General features: G+C 35.1%; 1 protein-coding gene across 6 annotated transcripts in view; it reads right to left on the minus strand.

Annotated features, from left to right (window-relative positions):
- LOC309890062 (guanine nucleotide-binding protein subunit alpha-14) overlaps positions 1-18,968 on the minus strand; it is a 79,579-nt gene continuing 60,611 nt past the window's right edge. The window contains exons 7-12 of one of the 6 annotated variants that reach the window (XM_082783485.1): positions 11,551-11,638; positions 10,171-10,325; positions 8,314-8,442; positions 7,571-7,700; positions 5,729-5,882; positions 1-4,801 (exon numbers count right to left, since the gene is read on the minus strand). In XM_082783485.1, coding sequence (XP_082639611.1) covers positions 4,611-4,801; positions 5,729-5,882; positions 7,571-7,700; positions 8,314-8,442; positions 10,171-10,325; positions 11,551-11,638 — 847 coding nt within the window. In that variant the 3' untranslated portion in view covers positions 1-4,610. The remainder of the gene's footprint in view (positions 4,802-5,728; positions 5,883-7,570; positions 7,701-8,313; positions 8,443-10,170; positions 10,326-11,550; positions 11,639-18,968) is intronic. The other 5 variants (XM_082783486.1, XM_082783487.1, XM_082783489.1 and 2 more) reach the window with 5 other exon arrangements.

The raw sequence follows: 18,968 nt of genomic DNA on the forward strand, positions 1-18,968 counted from the left end.
AAAGTCTCCTTCTACAATAGGGTTACAGCATTGGTGCAGAGGGGAAGAGCAACTGACATCTACCTGGACTTGCACAAAGCATTTGGCACTGTCCCTCATGATATCCTTGTCTCTAAACTGGGGACACAAGTATTTGATGGATGGACCACTTGGTGGGTAAGGAATTGGCTGGGTGGTTATACTCAAAGAGTTGTGGTCAACAGCTTGATATCCACATGGAGACCAGGGATGAGTGGTGTTCCTCAGGGGTTGGTATTGAGACCAGAGTTGTTTAACATCTTTGTTGGTGACATGGACAGTGAGATCCAGCACACCCTCAGCAAGTTTGCCAATGACACCAATCTGAGTGGTGCGGTTGATGCACTGGAGGGAGGGGACCTGGACAGGCTTGAGAGGTGGGCCTATGTGAACCTCATGAGGTTCAGTAAGGCCAAGCGCAAGGTCTGCATCTGGGCTGGGGCAATGCCCAGCACAAATACAGGCTGGGCAGAGAATTGATTGAGAGCAGCCCTGGAGAGAAGGACCTGGGGATGTTGGTTGATGAGAAGGTCAACATGAGCCAACAATGAGGAATTGCAGCCCAGAAAGCCAGCCATATCCTAGGCTGCAACAAAGGAAGCGTAGCCAGCAGGTCAATGGAGGTGATGATTTCCCTCTGCTCTGCACTAATGAGACCCCACCTGGAGCACTGCATTCAGCTATGGGGCTCCCAACACAAGGAGGACATAAACCTGTTAAGACTGTGTGAGGACATGAAGCTGTTAAGACATGAGGAGATCCATGAGGATGATCAGAGGGCTGGAGTATCTGTTGTAAAAACAGGCTGAGGGAGTTGGGATTGTTCAGCCTGGAGAAAAGAAGGCTCTGGGGAGACCTTATAGCATCCTTCCAATATGTAAAGGAAGCCTAAGGGAAAGCAGGTGAGGGACTCTGGCAGGGTGTGTAGTGACAGGACAAGGGGGAATGGCTTTATACTAAAAGAGGTTAGATCTAGATTAGATATGAGGAGGAAATTCTTTACTCAAAGGGTGGTGAGGCCCTGGCATCAGTTGCCCAGAGAAGCTGTGGATACCCCATCCTCGGAAGTGTTCAAGGCCAGGCTGGATGGGGCTTTGGGCAACCTGGTCTGGTGGGAGGTGTCCCTGCCACCTGACAGTGAGTTGGAATGAGGTGATCTTTAAGGTCCTGTCCAACCCAGACCATTCTATGATCCTGCTCTGTCGATTCTGTAGTGACTAATCCTTACTGAAAGTGCAGCAAAAACTGAAAGAGTATCATTGTGTCCAGTATCAATGAAACATTCACCTCTCAGGAGCTAAGGATGTGTGTGTGTCAAGTCTCTAACAATTAATTACCCTTTTAATGTTGATCAGTTAATCTAAAACTACAGAGGATGGGTTTAAGGTTTGATTTTACTAAAAAGCTTTTAGTTTAAAGTTACTAAAAACGGTCAGGGTGATGGAGCTGTCCATCTTACTGTAGCGTGCATATTATTTCTGAAATTAGTTCAAAACAGTGGAAAAGCTTGTGTTTTTCTTTTTGTTTGTTTTTGTTTTTTTACTTTTACTTAAAGCATTGGGTCCATGCATTTTAGAAGAACCTGTTTGTTACATGTAGGAACTGTTGTTGAAAAATACTGCTAATATGCACCATGTATTTGCGATTTTTTCTGATGCAATGCAAAGTCTGTTTCTGACTTGATTTTTATGTGTATTATGCTTGTCTCGTGAAGCATGTCAAAATTTTGCAAAGAATACTTTTGTCTTCATTCAGAAAACTTGCATTAATCATCATCTTATCTTGAAATGCAAATTGACATATTTTGTTTATGCTATTCTTGAATGTCTTATGCTTAGGTTTTCCTGCCTATAAATCTATTGCCCATTTAAGATTTGACTGTTATTACCAGTGTCTTACTTCAGAATTTTATGGTCAGTATATATATGCATCATCTAGGAGCTCATCATCTAGAGTCATGATTTTTGCTTATGTGACAGTGGGTAGGATGTGAGTATCTAAATTCCCATTTAGAGCAGATACAGGATTTTTATAAAGAGGTTTTTATTTTTTCCAGGGCAAATCTGGAACAATAATTCAAAATATTCCTGTAATACTTTCAAGGAGCAGTGAATTCCCTGTTAAGTCTTCTCCTACAAGGAGTAAAGGAATGTCCATTGCCATTCATTCTTGTTAACTCATCATCCCCTGAGCAATATATCAATGGTTGAAGCAAATGTGACTACTGGAATAAGTATGGCAAGCTAGGACACTAATAGGCAAAAAGTGAGAACAACTCAATTTTCATTTTGTTGGATCTCTTTTTTTTTTTTTTTTAATCTTTATGGATTTTCAGTTTGTGTATCAAACATGTAGAGAATTATGTGCAGAAGTGTGTCTTGGAAAGTGACTTTACAAATGTTTTAAAGTGTTGATTGTGAGGTATTACAGAAAAGCTTATACTGATGGGTCCTGTAGAATGGTAACTGTCTCACCATCTGCAGTGCTTGTTCTCCAGAAAAGCCTGACTCCCAGATTCCTGGCATGAAGGTACTCTTCAAATAGCCAGAAAATCTTTACTCAGATATGAAGTTTTTCCAGGAGTTCCTACAGAGCTCAAAATTGGATCAAGAAATTCAAGCACTTGGGTACTTTATGCTTTCCTTCATCAACTCTGCTTCCCTAGAAAAAGTTCATATTTCTGTTTCTTTGTAGTTGGAAGTTCTGAAGTAACTTTTTGTTGTTTTGTTTTGTTTTCTTTGAGCAAGAGTGTTTAGCAGAGAATTGAAATTGGAAATTACAATTGGAAGAATTGTAATGTTAATATTTTTGGGAGAGGGTAGAGATAACCTGTTGGGAATGCAGAAGATAAGTGCAGAGTCTTGCTGCTGTATGCTGGACTTTCTGTTGCTCCTTCTTGGTCTTTTCTAGTTTGACTAGTAATACTGTACCCTGCAGCACCTCATTTCTGCACTGTTCCCTCAGTGCTGATTATTGCCATATAGCAGTATGGGCAAAACTGTAAAACATTAAGAACAGTCTTCTGCAGCTTGTTCCAACGCTAAATAAAGAAAAAATGAATTAAATGTTACAGGCTGTTTTCTCATTAGGAACCAAAAAGAGCTCTGGACATACTTTATCTGTACTGTTAGGCAAAAGGTACCTGTGCTGTTGAATTTGTGAATCAGTAAACATCTTTTATGGACAGTGAAAGGTCAGGGTGTGCTTTTCACAGGAGTGAGCTGTGAGCGCTATTAATCCAGCTCAATACACAGAAATGTTATGTTGCAAATCAAATAATTTTTAATCTTTCTGTGATGTATGGAAATCACTATTTCTTGTTGATATTAAGAACCGTTGCTATAATACTGCTTGGAAAAATGGTATTGTCATTCATTTATATACAAGAGAACCTTGGCATGTCTTTGGAGCTGAATTAATGCTAGTAACAAGCAGTTCAACTAAAACAATCCCTTTATTGGTGTTACTAGGTCAGTGAATTAAATGCCAATTACTACCATGAGGTTTTGCAATGGGTAAAAAGGGTTTTCAAAAACCCCCTTTGCTGGGGTTGGTCTGCCTAACGTCTTCAGACACTGCTGGTCTGAGAATTTTTAATCAGATGAATAAGAATTGACTGAGTATTAATGATCCTGGCATCATAACTGGAGAAGTTTGTAGATGGACAGTGCGGAGATCATGTAATGGCTGGAAGTCTTTTGGAGGAGAGGTTTTACTGGTTTCTAATCCATGCAAAACTACGTGTGGAACTCAATAATGGGAAAATGAAAAGTGTAAAAAGCAAGTTAATAATGCAAGTTACTTTACTGACTTGGAGGAATTTAAGGACTAGATTATCCACAGGCAGCTGTGTGGATAACCTTCCAGTTCCTGTGGCAGTGAATCCTGAGAACATTTACTAAATGTCTTGCTGCTTAAGAAAACTTTTTCTCATAAGAAAAGAGCAAACTCCATGGCTTACCTGCCAGATCCAAGTCTGTCATTCTTATACTGTGAATGGTATACTATTATTGTTAAACATTTGAACAGAAATGCAGTAATATGAAAAAATCCACAATATGAAAAAATCCACAATAATTAATCTTTTGTAATGCTTCCTAGAACATGCCACGTTGCGTTCAGAACAAGAATTAAAAAATATCTAACATATCTAACACTTTAAAACAACACTAACTTGTCATTTTTAAGGCATCACTGAAGGCATCACTGATTTGAAGTTTTGTATATGATTGAAAATGGTAAGTTTAAAAAAAAAAAAAAAAAAGTTAGGAAAATACCACCTGGGCAGTAATGTAGTTACAAACATTCTTGTAAATGTTCTTAATTCCCACAGCTGTCACAAATTAACTCACAGGCAGAGCTAGTATGGAAAATATGAAAAGAGATTTTTAAATGTATAGTTTATGAAGTAAATGTTGAAACTCAGTCCTTAAAGTTCTTCTAATCCATACTTCAGTAAATATAAAAACCCTCTTCTCATTTCTGTAAATGGTATTTAAAAGACACTTTTTTTTTTTTTTTTCTTTTTTTTTTTTTAAATCAGTACAGGCTGTGCTATGAGTAAATCACACTCATACAAGCACGTTTTTAATTTAAACCAGATTGAACTCCCTCAGGTTGAGTTGCAGGATCGTGTCCTTGACAGCAGCAAAGACAAAACGAATATTTTCTGTGTCTGTGGCACAAGTGAAGTGGGAGTAAATTACTTTCTCCTTGTCAGGGTTCTGATCCTGATACAGCTTCAAAATGAAGTCTCTGGCAGCTTTGACATCTTGTTTAGGTCCTAGTCAGAAACACAATTGGTGCTTTTAAACAGTTGAAAACTATGTAGGTCAGGAAAGAAATATGACAGTATATGAACAGCCTAACTTCATGTTTAAATATGCTGTAAATGCTATAAAGGCATAATCCCCTTTTTGGAATTTTCTTATTCAAAAAGTAAATATTACAGTTCAAAGAAATTTATTGTAATACCCTACGCAACTGAAATTACCCAGCCCATTTTAATAGTTTGCTACACTGTTGTATTTTCCTAAAAACCATGAGAGAAATTTTATAAAACACATGTAGTAAACAGGTCTCTCTTTAGCCAAGGATGGGATCTGCGCTTCCTCTGTAGCTGTGAAATCATTGCCACTCCTTTCTGAATTAGTTGAAGGATGTCTTGTAGAATATAATACTGTATTAAATTATGGAGTATATCTGTGGTTATTTTCTTCATTCTTTTGGGTACTTTAATTATCAGTAATGTTTGTTAAGGAAAGTTATTCAGACTGTTTTTTAACTTTGAACTTTAGTTATAATAAATGTAAAATTATACTGTGGATTTTTACTATATAAAGAGTTGGATTAATAACCCTATTACCCAGGTTCCCCCCATATCTTTTCTCTTGAAATTGAATATAGGTGGAAAAGGTGCATCTGATAACTTAATAATGACAGTGCCATACAAATGGTAATGGAATGGCTGCAAGAAATGTCTTAAGAACCCATCAGCAGTGGTTCAGTTAACACAACAAAAATTAAAAAGCAACTGTAAAACTGAGTAATTTAAGATTGTATTCGAAATGATAGGGTAGAAAAACAAAGATATGAAGTATACTGCATAATTCCATTTTCCCTGCTACTTTTAATGAGGAAAAGATGATTTAATTTTATGTTTGTGCTTATGCTTTTATGTTTGTGAACATAGTCTGGAATAAATGCTTACCCGTGTATTCTGGAAAGTAACTAATTAGATCAGAATACATGATTTTCTCTTCTAGAAGATCTTTTTTATTTAAAAATAAAATCACTGAAGAATTCAGAAACCAGGGATATGTAATGATAGTTTTAAATAAGGCCTTGCTTTCTTCCATTCGATTCTGTAGGAACAAAAATGAATTTGAAGTTACACTCTCTGAAGAGTAGCATATACAAATCACATCAGCCAGAGATCATAAAGGTGTTTTGCTTTTTAAAGCTATTTTACAGTATATATGTGTGTCTGTGTATATACAGCCTTTATAAAGTGCAACTGCAATTCACTGGTTTATTATTTATTATATTTACTATTTGTTTACTGGGTTTTGGATCCCCACCTATGAAGAGCATGAAATCAAGGTAAGCCTTGATTTTTATTTTTTTTTTTGATTTTTTGTGTGAATTGGTGAGCAGTTATGAACTGCTAAATGAAAGCCTTTCATGACTTTACAAGTGAGTATTGAAGCAGACTGTATCTGATCTGTGATCTTGATGGTTTCTCTCTGGGGACAGTGACAGGACGCAGAGGGGAGGAAATGGCATGGGGTTGTCATGGAGCTGACAAGGGGATGTTCGGACTGGGTATCAGGAAAAGGTTCTGCACCCAGAGGGTGGTCGGGCACTGGGACAGGCTCCTCAGGGCAGAGGTCATGGCACTGAGCCTGCCAGAGTTCAAGAAGTGTTTGGGCAACGCTCTCAGACACATGGTCTGATTTTTTTGTGGTTTTGTGTGGAACCAGGAGTTGGACTCGATGATCATTGTGGGTACCTTCCCACTCAGGATATCATTTGATTCTGCATTGTAACATAGCTAAAGAACAAGAGCATAGGTATTCCTCTATATTAGTAATAAAGTCTGGTCATGTTGTTCATTTCAAGAAAGATATCAAGAACAACACAATTGGAGATTGCTGGTTGACATTTCTGAACATAAATTTGTGATGGAAATATTTACCTATAAGCATTTACCTGTATTTACCACATAGACTAATGTCCAAAATGAACATAACAGAATATCTGAGACAGTAGAAGTAAAAATATTACTTACAGTTACCTATGTTCGTTCATCAAAAGATGACAGAAAACTTTGAAGACTCATTCTAAACTACAATACATGTTGTGACACTGCAGCAAGTGAAGTTAGGTTTGCTTTTCACAGTTCGAACAAATCTTCAGAAAACTATCTGATAAGGGCTTTGGCACTTTAGAGATCAAATGGTATTAAGAGTATCTGGACAACATTTTAAGTAATCCTCTAACTTTCAAGATGGAAAGCAACTATTATCAAAAATAATGCAATTCCATCTATGTGCTTTTCTCCCAAATTGTCTAGTATTTTCTTTTTTTGCATCCTTTTCTGCCACATCTGGCCACTGATGATGATGATGATGGCATTCTACAACAGACAGAAGAACCCAACTAACATTCCTTAACCTTAGCAAGGAGGTAAATTTCAAATTACTTTGTCTCTATTCTCCGTAATTTGGGTACAGGTTAATTCTGAAGTGTCAGGGTCTTAAATAAATAAAACCCACAGCTAATTACAGATGATTGAGGTAGTTTTACTTGTTCAGAGATATTGTTAATATTTTTATACATCCTGAGGCATGGTTTAAATCATGGTTTTAAATTAGTTTCCTCTTTTTTTCAGGTAGGCTGTTAATTTAATACAACCCAGGAAGCTGATCGAGCAGTCACAAATGTAGTTCTAATATTTTCAAATGCTTTTATGAAAGACATGTAAATGCTGTCTTTCTTACAAAGGCACACACCTTTTTCTGTACATAATTTAGATATCCCCACTCCTTACCTCATTGTCACATTCTGCCAAGACTTGATCGTATTCACTTAATGCAACTAAGAAAATGATGGAAGTAACACTTTCAAAACAATGAATCCACTTCCTTCTTTCTGACCTTTGGCCACCTACATCCACCATCCTGTTAAAGAAAAATACAGTCAACATTTTAGTCGTTTCCATAACATACTTTAAATATATCTAAAGACCTTATAATAGCGCACCTACCTAAGTTATGCTTGAACCATGAAGGTCTATCTTAACATTATTTGTTCTGTTTAATATTTAAATTCTTGCTGAAGTGCCACAAATTTCACTGCACTTCACTGTAAGTACATAAAGCATACATGCCATGTGAGGCACAATACAAACACAATCCTGTTTTATTCTGTGTTGGTAGAAAATTAAATAGGTTTAAATAAATTTCAATAAAAATACCAAAACATGGTCCATTTTGTATCCACATACACTCCAAAATCCCTCTTGCTCCCCCCAAAAACAGTGTAGTCACATCTCTATTCAATGATCAAAATTAAATACATTCAGGTATGAATTACACTCATATCTTATTACAAGTACCACCCCCCTCATTCCAGACTTTTTGATTAAAGTAATAGTTCAAAATACATAGTGATTTGGATCAAGTGCTGAAAATACAACACCAATTGAATACAAAAGCTTAAAAGACCTTGGAAGTAAAGTTTCAGCAACTACTTTCATAATTGTATACCGAATCATTTGACAGACAGTCTTACCTAAATATAATATTTTCTAAATCAAAAGGATACTCAATAATTCCTGTAGTTGGCACTCTGACTCTAAGAATATCTTGCTGAGTTGGCACAAATGAGGGCATAGCGATACGATCGATGTCAGTAAAATAACTGAAAAGTTAGGTATACAACATAAACAAGATTAATGCACTTCTATAAATTAATCATAAAGATGCAAAACCAGACTGATCAGTGATCAAAGAAATGTTGCCACAAATGCAGCTGAACAAAAATTCACTGGTGTGTGGCATAAGAGCAATTGTTGCTGGCATAAAACACAAACCTTTACTTACCTGACTCTTGCGTGTATGTTTCAGACAGAATAATACTAGTTAAAAGAGAGAATGCTTGAATATTCTATGGACAATTGGCCTATACCCAAAATGATTAACTTTATTTGTATAATCTTTGTTTCTACCTCAAAGTAAATATGATCATTAAGATTTGAACACATATATCAATCCTAGCTATAATGCTAAACAACATTCCTCCTATCCCCTAGCATTTTATCTGTGATGCTAATATTTCACGTGAATGTGAAAGTGTGCTGGACAAAATTCAGAAGAATAATTAATGAAAAGCACTGCAAACATGAATGCTTCCATCTTACATATTTTAATGTAAAAGTTGATGCATTTAGTTTCTCTTCTGCTGGGGTCGTAATTGCCCTCCCTACTTTCACAAGGCTCTTGTGCTTTTCACACACAGCTGGAATTAAATTCTAGGAAGACATTCCTGTGCCTAAATAAATGAGTGGCATGTGAGCAAGTCAGACACAAAGAACTGATGCCTGGTATCCCTGTCTGCAATCTATCTTCCCACCACTAGAAAGCAACATTAGATCATCCTGAATGCTACCATGGCCTATAAAAACTGTAAATTGTATTCCAAATCATTCCACGTGTTTGTAGCACAAACCTTCCTTTATGTGAGCACTAACTCTCCCTCTTTCTCTTTGGTGACAGAAGGCAAATGTCAGTGTACTCTCTTCTTGCTGCCCAGTCATCTCTCACGTTTGAGCACCAAAATAAAAAATGCTCACACTAAAGAAATGTTAGTACTTTTCTAAGTTTTCTCTTTAGAATGAGAAAAGTGTCCAGCAAAGTAACAAAATGCTATTGAGATGCTTAATTGAGATCTTAACTGCAATTAACAGTAAAATAAAGATTTAATGAAATTTAAAGTAAAACTAGTTTTCAATTTTGATTAATTTCTTAGAAAATGAGGCTAGAATAGACAGACTGCCAAGTAGCACCCTTCTCTAATTATTTAAAAACAAAGCAGACAGACATCTGTTAGGAATAAGGTTTAACACACGAGAGCAGATTGCCCAAGTGTAACCATTTTGAATCAAAGTTTACCGTAAATGCCCCATATGAATGTTCCTTGCTGAAATATAACTTTGCTGCTTTTCAACCTTGCAGAAACATACATTTATTTTTTCTGTTTTCTTAAAGCAATAATTTTTCATAATTCCAGGAAAAAATAGGGGAGAAGTTTTTATTTATAAAATTCTCATTCTTATTTATACCCTAATACTTTTCGTGTAATTATGAGCTTTCTGACCTGCCCGCTTGTTGTCAATGTATTTAGTACAGCTGTTTTTCGTGATTTCTCCCATGGGAAACTCAGTTATGTACCAGCTGCACTGACCTCAGAATTGGGAGGGATAATAGTTCTGGCATTCTCAGAAAACCTCAGATTAGTTTGTTTCATCACTTCTGCTTAAAATCTTCTGTTTATCACAGGCCAGCAGAGACACAGAGATAATAAAATCAGAGTAAACCTCTCTCTTTATTAACTACATTAAGTCTAATTGTCATTAGGTAGTGTACTTACTATTTAGCAGAGTCTGAGAGCTGGTACTCCCTCCGTCGGTCATAACACTCTTGAATTCCTGGGTCCTTCCAGAGATTCTTGATTGCTTCAACTTGCTTTATTTCCAACGCTGTCACTTTATCCACTTCCACTTCTCTGATCATCTGAGCACTCTCCTAATTAATTAAACAATTACACTATTGTGAAAGAGTATTGCTAACTGTCAGCATGCAGAATGCACTCTCCCCTGTCTTTATAATAAACATTTCCATTGATGAGACTAAGCATCAACAAGGAATCTAGGAGAAAGAAAAGTTTCAGTCTTTGAATGTATTGAACTTTTGAAGTCAAATGACTGCTACTGAATGTCTTGACCAAGTTAATCTCACTTACCGTCACTCAGTTGTGATTTATTTATTTATTTATTGAAAGGGGACTTTTACTGAGGCCAGGAGGAACTCTAAACTTACCATTCTAAAATTCAGTAAATTTTAATACCAATTTGTAACAGTTGTAACTTTTCTAAGTGTCTAGATATTTTTTTTTTTAGTATAGATACTGTTGTTTCTGGACAGAGCAGAGGCTAACTACGTGTAAAAAATCATCAAGCAGGCATCAAATTCCTGCAAGGCATCTTCTGTTTCACACCTATCTCATTTAGATACAGGCAAGGTGTTACTCTGTGGAAATAAATGATTTTTAATTGCTCTCTGCTGTTAATTGTTAGAGGTACTGCAAAGAAAAACATATGTCTTGCTTTTAAGGAACATAGAAGAATACATCAAAGAATTTATCTTTCTCTATTAATACTCAGTGGGTTACATCCTGATGTTTGCTAATACCTTTAGAGCTCTTAAAAAGTATTGTTCTAAAATGCATTTAGTATTGAAATAAATTATTTTGTATTTTGAACATAACAGGTTGGTTACTGCAAATTCATTTTTTTAGCACTTTTTCCAATACATTCCTAGCTGTCATCAAGATTTTAACTTACATTCTCTTTAAAAATGAAATAAAATTTCTTCCCTATCTCTTATTTAAGCTAGGGAAAGCCACAGATAGTAACACTGCATACCAAACTGTTTTATGTACCAGATTCCAAACTTTTATTTTTCTGTTGTTGAGTTCCACTACCAGGAATTCCAAAAAAGAATTATTAAATGTTGTCCACACTTTCTAAGTTTACATTTTAAAAAGCATCTTCTGTTATCGCCAACAGCATACCACTGAAGTAGTTTAAATATGAAACGTTATAATGGGATTTTGCCAGGAAGGCAGCTTCATTGTTACAAGCAGACAGGGTCATATTTTAAAACCTTCTCTGCAACTTGGATGTATGCTAGAATTATAGTTTTATTTTCTTCCAAAGCTAGAGTGGAAGTTTATAGAATTCTCACTTACCAGTAAGAAGCTAACCCAAGAAACATTGTGAGAATAAGCTGCACGGCATGAGCAGTAGGTGGTTCTCAGAAAGGAAAGATAGGACTTACTAACATGAGAAGAAAAGGAAAGAAAACAAAACAAATATACAGTCATTACAGACTAAATCAAGGAACAAAGAGGGGAAATGCAAAACAGCACAAACACATGTTAACAATATCAGTTATTGGCATGGATTTTTATTTTTTTTAATGAAATACAAGCAACAAATACATTCCAGAATTCATCCTTAATTAAAATACGAATAGCACATTATGCTCTCTCTAAACATGGTGTAAGAAGGAACAGCAAAAGTGACAGAAAAAGTATTGTGTATGTTCAAAATCCCTATCCTGCAGTTGCCTTACTTCAAACTGATTTTTTTTTTGATTTTTTTTTAAACAGATCTCTGCTTCTAGATGGTGTGGTATGGACAGAGAAAAAGAATACAGGTGAAAAAAAAAAAAAAAGATAAGGAGTATTGGATACAACAGAAGTAGGTGACTATACTTGTTTCATTAAACAAAAAAAACCAAGACTTATTATGATCATGGAGAGACACTGTGCATAACAAAGTGGAAAAATTATCTGGCAAATCCACTCAAAACCTGTGTCTAAGCGGTTTAGAATATCAAAAAATCTATTAGTCTTTTAAAAATCTATCAAATTACTTTTGACTGGAAATCCAACTTAATCCTGCATTGAAAGGCCAATAGAAAATGCATAACAAGCACAATATCAACATTAAAATATTAATCTGTGTTCTTCAAAAAGGTATACTGGAGAGGAACAAAATTATCTGGAGAGGTCTTGCATGTTCCTTTTTCACTTCACACAGTAATTTAACTGGGTAAAAGTCGTTTTCTCATCATTTGTGGAAGTGCCAAAGAAACATGCACAAGTGCCAGCTAAATGGGTACAGTATTATAAAGCAACAAATCTTTGCCTGATAAGAAATAGGTAATACCACAAGTAGCAATTGCCATTTTTTAGATATATAAATAAATTTTATTTTGAGTTGTTACATGTAACACATAAAACTGATTATTTCAGAAAAGCTTCTATTTTGGAGGCTCTAAATCTCCAGACTTGTGGGGGAAAAAAAAAAAAAAAAAAAAAAAAAAAAAGACAACAAAATATTTTGTGATTGTAAGGGCCAAATATAGATATACTTGCTTCTTCACCCATAACCTAGATTATTATTCCCTTTGAATGCTTTCTAAGAAAAGTGGTCTGGTTTGGAGCAATAAATACTGAAAGCATTTCCCAAATATCCAGTGGTTGAAGACAGGAATTATTTATTTAACAAGTGCTGAGAGAAATAACGAAGCTCTTATTTTACTAAGAATTTATGTTTTATGCTGACCTCAATTTCACACCCCGGATCCTTCCTCATTTGCTGGGCAAAACAAGCTACAAAATTTTCTATAGAAAGACGTATAGCTGTTTCTTCACAAAAAATAGAGGAACATAGGAATGGAAAGAAAACAAGTATTCAGTATTGGAAAGTAACAAGGACACCCACTTAGGGGTGTATAGTGCTATCTGAAGGCAGTTTTTATCAAGAGTTATTTAGGCACTTTAAGGTGTTTAAGTTACATTACATGAATAGGAAGTTTGTATCACTGAAAATAGCATATATTATATCTCTAATCACTTGTACAGTGCCCCTGAAATATGGATTTCCCTCCTTACAGAATACATAGGAATATGCAATTATGTACTTGCTTCTTTTCCATGCTATGTGTAAGCCCATAAATTGAATGGACAATTTTGCAGTATGATGTAAATTTTGCAAAAAACTTTGCATTTTTTTTTGCAAAATAATACAATGTATTTTGGAGTCACTGTGTTTTACTAGAAACATGTTTGTATTCATTTTCATCTTCTTTTTTTTTTTTTTTTTTTTTTTTTTTTACCTTGTTCAACATCTAATTTGACTTAATGAATAGGGTGTGTTTGTTTGTTTCTAAAGAACAAAATGAGAAATCATAAAACAGAAAAGAAAAGAAAAGAAAAAAAAAAGAGGTTTTATAGTTGACCACAATGGGTACAGGAAGCTTCTATTGCCAGGCTATATATAGTTCTAGTAGAAGCTGTTGATTAACAAATAACATTTGAAGTTTTACTGAGAAGTTATCTGAATTTCAAATTCTGTTGGATCGTTGGTGTTGAACATTCTTTAAAATGGAACCAAAGACAAGCCCAAACACTTAAAGCAGTCAATCTCTCAGTACCAGAAAGGCTACTGTTTATTAAGTTTTGCTGAACTACAAGTAGCTTTGTACAAGTAGTGCAAAACACAGCTCCCCTGTTTGAGGTATGTTATTTCATATCTCTATTATTAAAAATAATTACTGATGAACACAGGGATGTTTCTAAAATTAGCTCACAATCACCTATGACAGCTTTGTTTGCATATTTTGGATACAAGAGAAACTGAACATCAACAAATTACCTTTAAAACTAAGGAGAAGCTGACAACTGGCTGAATGGTACATAAAATGTATACGCTACTGCTGTTGTAGCAGTATTGTAAGAACCACCAAAGAAAGAGACAAAAGTTAAGTGCATTTTTAAAGCTGGGTTGGCTTCAATTTCCAAGTGAAAGAACACTTTGGAAGAAAATTAAGAAAGATTAAAAGAGCAAGAAAATTTTATAACTCAAATATTTAGAATTGGACACTGCAGTCTAAAGATAAACGAATTTTGCTTATTCTGCAATCTCTCATTATTCAGATTTAGTAATGCATTGTTCTATTGATACGAAAGGGTACCTGGTCATAGTCTGGATATCTGGATAGGAACAATAAATTAAGTTGAAGATAAATTTTTGCACATTAAAGCATTAAACTAGTGAATTAATACCATCCTGGTTGTGCATAAACCACTTACCATAAGCTTTTATTGAGTATTGCTTCCTGAACCTATTTAATCTGCACCCATTGTCTGTAGTAAGGTGGTTTTTTGTTTGTTTTTATTTTTTTTTTTCCATCATTATTAATTCACCTATGATAATAGCAGCAACAGTAAACAGTATACTAGCTAGCAGTAAGCAAAGAAAGGCTAAGAAATACAACTGTAAAAATACCAGGAAAAATCACCATCCAGACTGTAATTGGCAACACAACTTTTAGCAAAGGTTTGATTGAAAACAAGACCTCACAGTCAGGTCTTTTATAAAACTTAATGGATTACCCATTTAAAAATAATTAAAATAATAATAATAATAATAATAATAAATTAAAAAAAGAGAGAGAGAGAGAGAGAAGAGAATCACAAGGGCTTTGTTTTCTTCTTCACAAAATGAAACAATTTGCAATTGATCTTCCTATCTTTTGTTAAATTTTATGTTTGAGCATCCATCTATATGTAAACATCAGGCAACTTTGGCAAACACCAAAGGGTTGATTCCTGCAGGAGCCAACTGAAAGTGAGCATATACTTGTATAAATATACCAGTACACATATTTGCAGCTTCCAAAACTCAGATTTCCAGCACTTCTAGTTGTCAGGGGGAAGAGAGAAGTGAAAACTGTCAGTGTAACATCCCTAGATATAATCAACTGTCAGCCTTTCTTTCTCTCTTAGTTGGTTTCCACTCTGAACAGAAACTATTATTTGGCACACAGCAAAAATGTTTGGATTACAGCTTGAATTAATGATCTCCATTTGAAACAGTGTTTTTTATCATTTATGGTTTCTTGTTTTCCTCTTTTTTTTCTTTTTTTTTGTTTTGTTTTGTTTTCTTTACTACCCATTGCTATCAGTAATAGTTTTAGAGAACTGTGTGCAAGTGCAAGAGTGAGGTGTATTTGTATTCTTTCCCACATTTACAAACCCAGAATAGGTTTAAAAAAATAAGGGGAGGAGAGAGAGTTGTCACTTTTATTAAAGCATTCAATATCAGGCCTATATGGGAATGGAATAAAAGTACTAAAATTAAAAAAATAATAATAAATAAATAAATATTTATTTCTTTTGCAGGATGAAGAGACCAGAAAGAGACAGAGAACCCCTCTAATTACGAACTAAAATGCCTCCCATAAACCAATTCTACTGGTCTATTTATGCAAGTGGGGATTTATACACATTAACATTTCTTTTTCATCTTCATAGAAAATGTATGCAGTGTTAAAATCTTTGGTCTTGCTAGAAGCAAAATAAGACTGCAGACTTGCAAGTAGAACATTGCTTCCTGCTAATGTAAATGATCACTGAAACCTTGTTTGAAAGATTGAGCAGAAGCTTCACTTTCAACGTGAAAGCAGTGCTATCAAGTTCTAAGTTCAATGTTAAGCACACATGTAATTTTTCTCCATGCTTACACCTCACAAATAGAGGGATAAGTTTCTGTTTCTTAAAAAAAAGGGGGGGGGGGGGGGAAGGGGCTGCTAGGCTCCTTTGAAAAATTAATTTCCCTAATTTTCTGCAATATGTATCATTTAAATAGAAATACAGTCCTCAAGATCACTAAAAAGCATCCACATAGCCTGAAAATTTTGAGATTCACAACCACTTCTCCAAGAAGGAATCAAAGATGGTTGGTGAATGCCTTCTGGAAGCCTCTGTCATTCTAACCCCCCTTTGCCCTAGATTCCATTTGCCAAAGGACCAAAAGGATCATCTGCTGCTGCTACTGTCTCCCTGAAGTTAACTGTTTTCTCAGAAATTTCTTCTGAACTAAAAAATTACAAAGAAATTTTGCTAGTAATGATCTGGAGTTGACTCACAAGCTGAATGAAAATTAGAAGTATTATCTGGGGAAGGAAGGGAGGAAATACTTTCATGCAGACAGATTTATAATCACTTGTGTGATTAGTCACTTTGTGCGCAGTATTTTTAGCTGCTGCCTAGCATGGAACTGTCTCACACGTATATTGATGATTTTGGGTAATGTTTCTGATGCCATAAAGAGTCATGGAAGTAAATTTTCCATTTGCCTTTCAAAGAACAAGACTGACCAACTACTCTGAATTCTTTCATATTTTGTCCCATATATTTATTTAGCATAAGTATTGGCAATGAGCTAACAATAGCAAAGTTGGTATAATAGATTTTCTTTGAAAAGGAGCCTGGACTAGCACCATCACTGAGTAACTGGAAGCTATATTTTCAAAGAAGTTCAGTGTTGGTGCTCAGCTACAACATCCTCAAACCAAATATCTCTTATAAAAAATCCTGGTAGTATTTTGAAGTTGCAAATATACAAAATAACTCCAGTAACTGATTAGACCACATGATATTGAAGCAGATGGTTGAAGGATGTTCCTAGGAGATCCCTACACAGTGTGGGATACATTGGGTGAGAAATGCACTTGAGAAAATTCATTCCTTTTTTTGGGGGGGGTATGTGTGTGTGTGTGAAGGGGGAGAATTTCTCAGAAAGATTAAGTAAGATAAGACTCATGGTCTGTTTATGCTCTTAACATATCAACACATTGTAGCCAACCTAAAAATCATCACTCATTATAAAAAAAAAATAAAAAATCACACACACACACACACACACAAAAAAAAAACCAACAAGCACATAGATGGGGAATTTGTTTTGGTCAGCTTTTTTCTTGAAAGCACACTTTGTTCACATCTCAGGTTTCTTCATCTGAAAGCATGCTTATTTACATAAGCCTGACTTCCTCTCCTAGATAAGAACAGTAATCATTTCACTGCTCATGCTCATGAGCAGTAATAATCATGTAGCTTCTTCATGTAAGTTATTCTTTCTTTATGTGAATAGCTAGAATGACAGAGAAGCCATTAGTGAGGTCAAAGCAATTAAATTTTGTTCTTTTATTCTAGGAGGATGAACTGATTGCATTTCCTCAATCACTATACTAATATTATATAATTATATAATACTAATATTTTAGTATGTTTTATATCATTAGATAAATCTTTCAGATCTTTTTTGAAATTCTGTGTTAACAGCAGAACTAAAACCAAGTTGTCAGCAGCAGTCTGAGCCTTCAGATGACTGTTTAGCAAGGTAATACCTTCTCTTTGCTCTTCAGGCTTCCCCTGACTGTACAACCAAAGATGAAGTGTCTCTCTCTGTTACAACAATATATAAGAAAATCATGGTCAACCAGTTACCTAGTCTTAGCCTCAACTCATTTTTAAAATACAGCCAGGTCAACGTTCATGTTCCTAAATACAGCCTACATTAACTGTCCAAGTAAAAACATAATTATTTAATTGCTTAAATTTTATTCATCAAATTTTATAAACATCATTATTCAGTACCTCCTTATCTATAACCTCGGAAATCTGAGTATCAAGAGATGAAATAGGTTTCTACAGCCTACCACCATTCATTCAGACTTTGATACACCTGATTAACTGTCACCCCATTTCTCTATTCTTTTAATCAGCTAGTTGTTCTATGCCAATAAAATTGACATAAGGGGTTGCTTATCACACTCCTTTGTGGCTAACAGGATTCTGAAATTACAGTTGTCTCGAGGCAATTCCTGAGCTTACTTGAATAAACCTCAGTTCCATTTCTGTTGTTTTTACATCATTACTAGGTCTAGGTAGCCCCACAAGCAATAGGATTGAAGCTGCATACAAAGACTGTTTTCTTTCATCCAGAAATGAAAAATACTGGCATTTCTACAATATATTCTCCTTGAGATGATGCGTGTGAACTTGCTGATCATATGTTGTTAAAATAGTGGAAATGTGAAAATTTAAAGTTGACATCTAACTACTCTTTGGTTAATTACAATTTGAACCTATGTGAATTGCGAATAACTTTCAAAAGTACTTATTTTTTGACATAGGTGTACCCTGGTTGCAAATAAAAGATCACAAGTAGAGACAAAACCATAGAATCACAGAATATTCTCAGTTGGAAAGGACTCATAAGGATCATTGTGTCCAATTACTGGATCCACACAGGACCACCCAAAAATCAGACTTCATGTCTGAGGGCGTTGTCCAAAGGCTTCTTGAACTCCATCAGACTCGGTACCATGACCACTGATCTGTGGAGCCTGTCCCAGTGCCTGACCACCCTCTTGGTGATAAATTACCAGATTATCAAACAGAGAAGTAGTCAAAAGACAGAATTCATTCATTTGATAATGCCATATTCTTTTTCAAGAGCACTGAAGCTTTTACAAGAACAGAAAAAAAAGAAAAAAAGAAAAAAAAACAACAACAAAAAAAAAACACATTCTGATGTTTCTCATTTTTATATTTATTTAACTTACCCTGGACCTACTAAAATTCACCAGTTCCAATCCGTGCTGTTTCAAATATTAGTAATACAAGAGAACAGCTTAGAAAAACCATATATAGTAAGTATTGCAGTAACATACCACTGTTAAGACAACTGGCATGATAAATTAAAGAGATTACATTTCTGTTTCCCAGCAGCGCTTAATAAAATGAAC

This window comes from Aythya marila (genome assembly GCF_965140915.1).
Source record: "Aythya marila genome assembly, chromosome: Z".
Lineage (NCBI taxonomy): Eukaryota > Metazoa > Chordata > Aves > Anseriformes > Anatidae > Aythya > Aythya marila.